Source organism: Lathamus discolor, unplaced genomic scaffold, assembly GCF_037157495.1.
Source record: "Lathamus discolor isolate bLatDis1 unplaced genomic scaffold, bLatDis1.hap1 Scaffold_148, whole genome shotgun sequence".
Taxonomy (NCBI): domain Eukaryota; kingdom Metazoa; phylum Chordata; class Aves; order Psittaciformes; family Psittacidae; genus Lathamus; species Lathamus discolor.
In genome coordinates, this window is record NW_027069177.1 from 58,711 (window position 1) to 69,136 (window position 10,426).

General features: G+C 56.2%; 2 protein-coding genes across 2 annotated transcripts in view; both read right to left on the reverse strand.

Moving 5' to 3' along the window:
* The window catches only part of LOC136006339 (E3 ubiquitin-protein ligase RNF31-like), a 5,649-nt gene extending 450 nt beyond the window's left edge, over positions 1–5,199 (reverse strand). The window contains exons 1-7 of the mRNA XM_065664367.1: positions 5,140–5,199; positions 3,857–4,012; positions 3,225–3,278; positions 2,867–2,918; positions 2,716–2,761; positions 1,811–1,985; positions 6–73 (exon numbers count right to left, since the gene is read on the reverse strand). Of these exons, the coding sequence (XP_065520439.1) occupies positions 6–73; positions 1,811–1,985; positions 2,716–2,761; positions 2,867–2,918; positions 3,225–3,278; positions 3,857–3,994 (533 nt within the window). The 5' untranslated portion in view covers positions 3,995–4,012; positions 5,140–5,199. The remainder of the gene's footprint in view (positions 1–5; positions 74–1,810; positions 1,986–2,715; positions 2,762–2,866; positions 2,919–3,224; positions 3,279–3,856; positions 4,013–5,139) is intronic.
* A 79-nt stretch (positions 5,200–5,278) lies between these two features.
* LOC136006340 (basic salivary proline-rich protein 2-like) lies at positions 5,279–10,395 on the reverse strand. The gene is made up of 3 exons (XM_065664368.1): positions 10,297–10,395; positions 7,437–9,116; positions 5,279–5,467 (listed from the first exon to the last, which is right to left on the reverse strand). Exons 2-3 carry the CDS (start codon positions 9,111–9,113, stop codon positions 5,279–5,281), a joined length of 1,866 nt encoding a protein of 621 aa, XP_065520440.1. The 5' UTR covers positions 9,114–9,116; positions 10,297–10,395.
* Between the last annotated feature and the right edge of the window lie 31 nt (positions 10,396–10,426).

Here is a 10,426-nt window from a genome sequence, read left to right on the forward strand (position 1 = left end):
TGTGCTGCCTGCAGAGGGCACATGTGGGGCCGGGGCCTGCGTTGAAGTAGGTGCAATGGGGGCAGGACCAGCCCTATGGGGGGGGGGGGGGGGGGGGGGAAAGGGGGGGGTCAATGGGGGGGCAAGCCCAAGACCCCCTTTAAGCCGCATTAAACCCCATTGGGACCCCAATAAACCCCATTAGGACCCCATTAAACCCCTTTAGACCCCATTTAACACCATTGAGACCCCATTAAACCCCCTTTAGACCCCATTAAACCCCATTGGGACCCCCCAAACCCCCTTTAAGCCGCATTAAAACCCCATTGGGACCCCAATAAACCCCATTAGGACCCCATTAAACCCCTTTAGACCCCATCAAGCCCCCTTTAGACCCCATTAAACCCCTTGAGGACCCCCCCAAATCCCTTTAGACCCCATTAAACCCCATTGAGACCCCGTTAAACCCTTTTAGACCCCCCCAAACCCCCTTTAGACCCCCCCAAACCCCCTTTAAGCTGCATTAAACCCCATTGGGACCCCAATAAACCCCATTAGGACCCCATTAAACCCCTTTAGACCCCATCAAGCCCCCTTTAGACCCCGTTAAACCCTTTTAGACCCCCCAAACCCCCTTTAGACCCCATTAAACCCCATTGAGACCCCGTTAAACCCTTTTAGACACCCCCAAACCCCCTTTAGACCCCCCCAAACCCCCTTTAAGCCGCATTAAACCCTATTGAGAACCCATTAAACCCCATTGGCACCCCATTATACCCCTTCAGACCCCCCCAAACCACCTTCAGAACCCAGGAAAACCCATTGGACCCCCCAAACCCCCATTAGACCCCATTAACCCCAATAGGACCCCATTAACCCCCATTAGGACCCCATTAACCCCTATTAGGAGCCCATTAACTCCCATTAGGACCCCATTAACCCCATTAGGAGCCCATTAACTCCCATTAGGACCCCATTAAACCCCTTTAGACCCCATTAAACCCATTGAGGACCCCCCCAAACCACCTTTAAGCCGCATTAAACCCCATTGAAACCCCATTAAACCCCATTGGGACCCCCCAAACCCCCTTTAGCCCCCATTAAACCCATTGGGACCCCATTAAACCCCATTTAGACCCCATTACACCCCCCTTAGACCCCATTAAACCCTATTGGGACCCCCCCAAACCCCCTTTAAACCCCATCAAACCTCCTTATCCCCATTAAATCCCCTTTATACCACATTTAACACCATTGAGACCCCATCAAACCCTTTAAGACCCCATTAAACCCCATTGGCACCCCATTAAACCCCATTTAGACCCCATTAAACCCCACTTAGACCCATTAAACCCTATTGGGACCCCCCCAAACCCCCTTTAAACCCATCAAACCTCCTTACCCCCCATTAAATCCCCTTTATACCACATTTAACACCATTGAGACCCCATTAAACCCTTTAAGGCCCCATTAAACCCCATTGAACCCATTTATCCCCATTAAACCCCATTTAGACCCCATTACACCCCCCTTAGACCCCATTAAACCCTATTGGGACCCCCCAAACCCCCTTTAAACCCCATTAAACTCCTTTAACCCCCATTAAATCCCCTTTAGACCCCATTTAACACCATTGAGACCCCATTAAACCCTTTAAGACCCCATTAAACCCCATTGGCCCCCCCCCAAACCCACTTTAAACCCCATTAAAGCCCTTTAGCCCCCACGGAACCCCCTTTAGACCCCATTAAACCCCCCCTTAGACCCCATTAAACCCCATTGGGCCCCCCCCAAGCCCCATAGGGCCCCCATAGGAAGGTCCCATTGGCACCTGCGGGGGGGGCCTCCGGGCCAGGCGGGGGCGCTCGCACACCCCACAGAGGACGCTGGGGCCGGGGTTGAGGAAGGTGCAGGAGGCGCAGGCCCAGCCTTCCCCCCCCTCCTCCTGCCCCATAGCGCTATGGGGCTGCCCCATAGGGGCCGGAGGGGGAGCATGGGGAGAGGAGCTGGAGGGGGGCGGGGGAGAAGGTGTTAAGGGACCCATAGACCCCCCCTATGTAGCATAAAGGGGGTTATGGGGTGTCTATAGGGGGTTATGGGGGGGGCTATGGGGGAGCTATAGGGGTCTGGATGGGGCGACTATGGGGTGCCCATGGGGGTCTATGGGGTACCTATGGGGGTCTATAGGCATATAGGGAGAGATACAGAGTGTTTATGGGGGTCTACGGGGTGTCTATGGGGGTCTGTGGAGGGCTATGGGGTGCCCATGGGGGGCTATGGGGGTCTATAGTATATAGAGGGAGATACAGGGTGTTTATGGGTGTCTATGGGGGTCTGTGGAGGGCTATGGGGTGCCCATGGGGGTCTATGGGGGTCTATAGGTATATAGGAGGAGATACAGGGTGTTTATGGGGGTCTATGGGGTGTCTATGGGGGTCTGTGGAGGGCTATGGGGTGCCCATGGGCGTCTATGGGGTACCTATGGGGGTCTATAGGCATATATGGGGAGATACAAATGCCCATGGGGGTCTATGGGGTGTCTATGGGGTGTCTATGGGTCTATACACATCTACAGGGTCTATGGAAGTGCCTATCGGGTGTCTATGGGGCACTATGGGGTGCCTATGGGGTTCTATAGAGCGTCTATGAGGTGTCTATCGGGCTCTATAGGGCGTCTATGGGGTGCCTATGGGGTTCTATGGGTCTCTATGGGGGGGGCGGGTTGTTCCACGTTACCTGGAGGGGGGGGTGCGTGGCCGATCACATCTGGAGGGGGGGTCCCCTATAGGCGAACACAGCATCAGGACCCATACAGGAGCTATAGGGGGCCCATAGAGCCCCATAGAGACCCCATAGCGCCCCATAGAGACCCCATAGAGCCCCATACCTATAGGTCCGTCACGCTCCACTATGGGCATCGCATCAGTGACCAGGTCCTCCTGGGATGGGGAAAGGAGCCCCCCAGTTCAAACCAGTTTAAACCAGTCCAAACCAACCCAAACCAGTCCAACCCACCCAAACCAGTCCAAACCAACCCAAACCAGTCCAAACCAACCCAAACCAGTCCAAACCCACCCAAACCAGTCCAAACCAACCCAAACCAGTCCAAACTAGTCCAAACCAGTCCAAACCCACCCAAACCAGTCCAAACCAACCCAAACCAGTCCAAACCCACCCAAACCAGTCCAAACCCACCCAAACCAGTTCAAACCAGTCCAAACCAGTTCAAACCAGTCCATCCTCACCTCATCGTCCCCCTTTAGGATGTCAGTGAAGAAGTGGGGGTTCGGGTGCTGGTTCTGGGGGGGGGGGGGGGGGCAAAGGGAGAATCAGAGACCCCTCCATTGACCCCTATAGCCCCCATTGACCCCCATTGATCCCCATTGCCCCCATTGCCCCCATTACCCCATTGCCCCCCATTACTGCATTGCCCCCATTACCCCCCTTGACCCCATACTCCCATTGACCCCATTCCCCACATTCACCCCATTGACCCCCATTCCCCCATTGGCCCCATTACCCCCCCGACCCCATTACCCCATTGACCCCCATTACCCCATTCCCCCCATTACCTCCATTGACCCCCACTACCCACATTACCCCCATTGACCCCCATTACCCCCTTTACCCCATTGACCCCATTATCCCCATTCCCCCATAACCCATAGCCTCCATTACCCCCATGACCCCATTCCCCCATAGCCCCCATTACCCCCACTGACCCCCATTAACTCCATTGCCCCATTACCCCCATTGCCTCCATTACCTCCATTGACCCCATTACCCCCTTGCCCCCATTGACCCCATTACCCCATTGACCCCATTGCCCCCATTACCCCCTATAGCCCCATCACCCCCTATAGCCCCTATAGCTCACAGCCAGCAGCAGCTCCAGCTCCCGGCGCAGCACCAGCACATCCGCGGTCACCGCGGCCACGCGGGGGCCATGGGGGGCCGGGACCTCGGGGGGGAAGCTCAGCCCCGGCCCCCCCTCTGCTGTGTACCCCAAGAGCATCAGCACCTCCCGAGCCCCCTATAGAGAACACAGGGGGCTATAGGGGCTGCTAAGGGGTTCTAGAGGGGTCCTATGGGGGTCTAGAGGGGTCTTATGGGGGTCTAGAGGGGTCCTATGGGGTTCTACGGGGTCCTATGGGGGTCTAGAGGGGTCCTATGGGGGTCTAGAGGGGTGCTATGGGGTTCTACAGGGGTCCTATGGGCATCTATAGGGGTCCTATGGGTTCTATAGGGATCTATAGGGGTCCTATGGGGGTCTATAGGGGTCCTATGGGGGTCTATAGAGGTCCTACGGGTTTTATAGGGGTCCTATGGGGTTCTACGGGGTCCTACAGGGGTCTGTAGAGGTCCTATGGGGATCTATAGGGGTCCTATGGGGTTCTACAGGGTCCTACGGGGGTCTATATGGGTGCTATGGGGTTCTATAGGGGTCCTATGGGGGTCTATAGGGGTCCTATGGGGTTCTACGGGGTCCTACGGGGGTCTGCAGATGTCCTATGGGGATCTATATGGGTCCTATGGGGTTCTATAGCGGTCCTATGGGGTTCTACAGCGGTCCTATGGGGTCTATAGGGGTCCTATGGGGGTCTATAGGGGTCCTATAGAGTTCTAGAGGGGTCCTATGGGGGTCTATAGGGGTCCTATGGGGGTTTATAGGGGTCCTATGGGGTTCTATAGGGGTCTTATGGGGGTCTATAGGGGTCCTATGGGGGTTTATAGGGGTCCTATGGGGTTCTATAGGGGTCTTAGGGGGGTCTATAGGGGTCCTATGGGGGTCTATAGGGGTCTTATGGGGTTCTATAGGGGTCCTATGGCGGTCTATAAGGGTCTTCTGGGGGTCTATAGGGGTCCTATGGGGTTCTATAGGGGTCCTATGGGGTTCTACGGGGTTCTGTGGGGCTCTACAGGGGTCCTATGGTGGTCTAGAGGGGGTCCTATGGGGTCCTACAGCGGTCTTATGGGGGTCTATAGGGGTCTACTGGGGGGTGCTATAGGGGGTAGTGGGGTTCTAGGGGGGGTTTATGGTAACATGGGGAGGATTGGGGGGGGCTACAGGAGCCATAGGAGGACATTGGGGTGCTGGTGGCCCATAGGGGTCCATTGGGGGCCTATAGGTGCCTATAGGTGCCTATAGGGGCCGGGTACCTGGATGGCCCCCAGTGTGGAGCTGAAGACGGGGTTGCTGTAGCTCACGCAGCACCAGTGCTGAGGTGCCCATAGGAGCCCATAGGAGTCTATAGGGGTCTATATGAGCCCATAGGGGTCTATAGGGGTCTATAGGTGCCTATAGGGGTCTATAGGGGCCAGGTACCTGGATGGCCCCCAGCGTGGAGCTGAAGACGGGGTTGCTGTAGCTCACGCAGCGCCAGTGCCGGGGGGGCCGGGGCTGCAGCAGGTTCCTGCCGTACTTCTCCAGGATGCTCAGGGCCGTGTGGAGCCGGGAGAGGCCCAAGGGGGGCCCCCCCGCCGGGTCCTGCAATGGAACAGGCCAGGTAAAGGTGTGGGGAGGGGGGTTAATGGGGTTCTATAGGGGTTAATGGGGTTCTATAGGGGTTAATGGGGTCCTATGGGCATAAATGGGGCTCTATAGGGGGGAATTGGGGTTCTCTAGGGGTTAATAGGGTTCTCTAGGGGTTAATGGGGTTCTATAAGGGGGAGTTGGGGTCCTATGGGGGGAATTGGGTTCTCTAGGGGTTAATGGGGTTCTCTAGGGGGGAATTGTGGTCCTATGGGGGGAATTGGGGTTCTCTAGGGGTTAATGGGGTTCTCTAGGGGTTAATGGGGTTCTATAAGGGGGAGTTGGGGTCCTATGGGGGGAATTGGGGTTCTCTAGGGGTTAATGGGGTTCTCTAGGGGGGAGTTGGGGTCCTATGGGGGGAATTGGGGTTCTCTAGGGGTTAATGGGGCTCTCTAGGGGGGAGTTGGGGTCCTATGGGGGGAATTGGGGTTCTCTACGGGTTAATGGGGTTCTCTAGGGGGGAGTTGGGGTCCTATGGGGGGAATTGGGGTTCTCTAGGGGTTAATGGGGTTCTCTAGGGGGGAGTTGGGGTCCTATGGGGGGAATTGGGGTTCTCTGGGGGGAATTGGGGTTCAATAAGGGGGAATGGGGGTTCTGTAGATGTTAATGGGGTCCTAGAATAGTTAATGGGGTTCTATAGGGCTTGAGGGGGTTCTATTGGGGGGAATTGGGGTCCTATGGGGGGGAATTGGGGTTCTAGGGGGGGGAACTGGGGTTCTATAGGGGTTCTACAGGAGTTAATGGGGTTCTATAGGGGTTAATGGGGTTCTCTAGGGGGGAGATGGTGTCCTATGGGGGGTACTGGGGTCCATAGCGGGGATTGGACTTCTATGGGGGGATTGGGGTTCTATAGAGGTTAATGGGGTCCTATAGTAGTTAATGGGCTCCTACAGGGGTTAATGGGGCTCTATAGGGGTTAAGGGGGTTCCACAGGGATGAACTGGGGTCCTATGGGGGGGAATTGGGGATCTATAGGGGGGAATAGAGGTTCTACAGAAGTTAATAAGGTCCTATATGGGTTAATGGGGTTCTATAGGGGTTAATTGCATTCTATAGGGGTAACAGTTCTGTAGGAGGGAATTGGGGTTCTAGGGTGGGAATCGGGGTCCTATGGGGGGGAATTGGGGTTCTACAGGGGGGAACTGGGGTCCTATGGGGGGGAACTGGGGTCCCATGGGGGGGAATTGGGGTTCTATAGGGGTGAATAAGGGTTCTACAGGAGTTAATGGGGTCCTATATGGGTTAGTGGGGTTCTATAGGGGTTAATGTGGTTCTATAGGGGTAACAAAGTTCTATGGGGGAATTGGGGTCCTATGGGGGGAATTGGGGTTCTAGGGTGGGAATGGGGGTCCTATGGGGGGAATTTGGGGTTCTATAGGGGGGAATGGGGTCCTATGGGGTGGAATTGGGGTCCTGGGGGGGGATTGAGGATGTGTGGGGGGGAATTGGGGTCCTTTGTGGGGAATGGGGGTTCTATAGGGGGGAATTGGGGTTCTATAGGGATTAATGCAGTTCTAGAACAGTTAATGGGGCTCTATAGTGGTTAATGGGGTTCTATAGGGGGGAATGGGGGTTCTATAGGGGTTAACGGGGTTTCTATGGGGGGTAATTGGGGTTCTGTAGGGGGCAATTGGGGTTCTATGGGGGGAATTGGGGTCCTATGGGGTGCTACGTGGTGCTATGTGTGCATACGGGGGCCTACGGGGGGGTCTATGGGGTGCTAAGGGGTCTATGGGGTGCTACGGGGGTCTATGGGGTGTTAAGGGGGTCTACGGGTTGTCTATGGGGTGCTAAAGGTGCCTATGGGGTATCTATGGGTGCTAAGGAGGTCTATGGGGGTCTGTGGGGTGCTATTGGGTTCTATAGGACTCTATGGGGCTCTATAGGTGCCTATGGGGCTCTATAGGTCCCTCTAGGCCGTTACCAGGGTGAGGTTGCGGCGCAGGAGGCGGGCTCCATCCAGGCGCAGGCACTTGGCTGGGGGGGACAGGGGCAGCCCCAGCACCGGGCCCAGCTCCGGGGGCAGCGGCACCCCCGGGCCCTGCAGCAGCGCGGCCTCCAGGGCGGCCCGGAGCAGGGCCAGGGGGGGCCCATGGACCTCAAGGGGGGCCCCATTGTCTTGAATGGGGGGTCCATTGTCCTTAATGGGGGTCCCATTGTCTTGAATGGGGGTCCTATTGTCTTGAATGGGGGCCCCATTGTGCTTAATGGGGGTCCCATTGTCTTTAATGGGGGTCCCACTGCACTGAATGGGGTCCCCATTGTCTTTAATAGGGGTCCCAGTGCCTTGAATGGAGGCCCCGTTGTCTTTAATGGGGGTCCCATTGACTTTAATGGGGGTCCCATTGTCCTTAAGGGGGGTCCAATTGCCTTGAATGGGGGTCCCATTGTTTTTAATGGGGGTCCCATTGTCCTTAATGGGGGTCCCATTGTCTTTAATGGGGGTACCCGTGCCTCTAATGGGGTCTCCATTGTCTTTAATGGAGGCCCCATTGTCTTTAATGGGGGTCCCATTGTCTTTAATGGGGGTACCAGTGCCTTTAATGGGGTCCCCATTGTCTTTAATGGGGGTCCCATTGTCCTTAATGGGGTCCCCATTGTCTTTAATGGGGGTACCCGTGCCTCTAATGGGGTCCCCATTGTCTTTAATGGGGGTCCCAGTGCCTTTAATGGGGTCCCCATTGCCTTTAATGGGGGTACCAGTGACCTTAATGGGGTCCCCATTGCCTTTAACAGGGTCCCCATTGCCTTTAACAAGGTCCCCATTGCCTTGAATGGGGGTCCCATTGTCTTTAATGGGAGCCCCATAGCCTTGAATGGGGGTCCCAGTGCCTTTAATGGGGTCCCCATTGTCTTTAATTGGGGTCCCTTTGTCTTGAATGGGGTCCCCATAGGCTTTAATGGGGGTCCCACTGCCTTTAATGGGGGTCCCATTGCCTTTAATGGGGTCCCCATTGCCTTTAACAGGGTCCCCATTGCCTTTAATGGGGGCCCCATTGCCCTCAATGGGGGTCCCATTGCCTTTAATGGGGTCCCCATTGCCTTTAATGGGGATCCCAATATCTTTAATGGGCTCCCCATTGCTTTTAATGGGGGTCCCAGTGCCCTTTGGGTCCCCATTGCCTTCAGTGGGGTCCCTACCGCCAGAAAGGGGGTTCCCATTGATTTGAATGGGGGTCCCAGTGCCTTTAATGGGGTCCCCATTGCCCTTTAGGGGTGGCCCAGTGCCCTTAATGGGGTCCCCATTGCCTTTAATGGGGTCCCCAGTGCACTTTGAGTCCCCATTGCCTTCAATGGAGTCCCTCCTGCTATAAGGGGGGTCCCCATTACCTTCAATGGGGGTCCCAGTGCCTTTAATGGGGTCCCTGTTGCTATAATGGGGGTCCCCATTGCCCTTTGGGGGGGTCCCATTGTCTTTAATGGGGTCCCCAGTGCCTTTAATGGGGTCCCCATTGCCTTTAATGGGCTCCCCATTGCCCTCAATGGAGCCCCCACTGCCCTCAATGGGGCCCCCATTGCCTTCAATGGGCTCCCCTATGGAAGGCCCTGGAGGGGTCTTGGGGGGACCCTCAGCGTTCGGGGGGGGCCCCTGCTCCTCCATTGCCTGGAATGGGACAAATAAAGGCAAAAAAGGTAAAAACAGAGAATTTAGAGCTTAAGAAAGACCTTAAATGGGGTCCCCCAAGCCTTTTACATGGGGGGACCCCCCTTTTTCCCCCATAAACCACCATTAAGGGGCCCCCCAACCCTTTTACATGGGGGGACCCCCCATTAACCACCATTAAGGGGTCCCCCAACCCTTTTATATGGGGGGACACCCCCAAACCCCCCCCTTTCCCCCCCATAAACCACCATTAAGGGCCCCCCCAACCCTTTTACATGGAGGAACCCCCCCATAAACCACCATTAAGGGGTCCCCCAACCCTTTTACATGGGGGGACCCCCCATAAACCACCATTAAGGAGCCCCCAACCCTTTTACATGGGGGGACCCCCCTTTTTCCCCCATAAACCACCATTAAGGGGTCCCCAACCCCTTTACATGGGGGGACACCCCATAAACCACCATTAGGAGCCCCCAACCCTTTTACATGGGGGGACCCCCCTTTTTCCCCCATAAACCACCATTAAGGGGCCCCCCAACCCCTTTACATGGGAGGACCCCCCATAAACCACCATTAAGGAGCCCCCCAACCCTTTTACATGGGGGGACCCCCCATTAACCACCATTAAGGGCCCCCCCAACCCTTTTACATGGGGGGACCCCCCATTAACCACCATTAAGGGGCCCCCCAACCCTTTTACATGGGGGGACACCCCATAAACCACCATTAAGGAGCCCCCAACCCTTTTACATGGGGGGACCCCCCTTTTTCCCCCATAAACCACCATTAAGGGGCCCCCCAACCCTTTTACATGGGGGGACCCCCCATAAACCACCATTAAGGGGCCCCCCAACCCCTTTACATGGGAGGACCCCCCATAAACCACCATTAAGGAGCCCCCCAACCCTTTTACATGGGGGGACCCCCCATTAACCACCATTAAGGGCCCCCCCAACCCTTTTACATGGGGGGACCCCCCATTAACCACCATTAAGGGCCCCCCCAACCCTTTTACATGGGGGGACACCCCCAAATCCCCCATTAACCACCATTAAGGGGCCCCCCAACCCTTTTATATGGGGGGACTCCCCAAATCCCCCATTAACCACCATTAAGGGGCCCCCCAACCCTTTTATATGGGGGGGACGGCGATGGGGGGCACCGTGGGCGCTCGGTTTACCTCAGGGCCCCCCTTTAACACAATGTGGAGAGGGGGGGGGACAGGAAGCGATGGCGGCGCCTGAGGTAAAGCCAAGATGGCGGCGGAGCTGAGGGAAGAAGGAAGAGGCGGGGAGGGGAGGGAGGGGGGA

Excerpts from the sequence above, each read along its gene's own strand:
- LOC136006340 (XM_065664368.1), bottom strand. The coding sequence starts at position 9,113 with ATGGAGGAGCAGGGGCCCCCCCCGAACGCTGAGGGTCCCCCCAAGACC. Across the intron at positions 5,468-7,436 it reads TGCGCCGCAACCTCACCCTG|GACCCGGCGGGGGGGCCCCC; the intron begins GTAACGGCCTAG and ends GTTCCATTGCAG.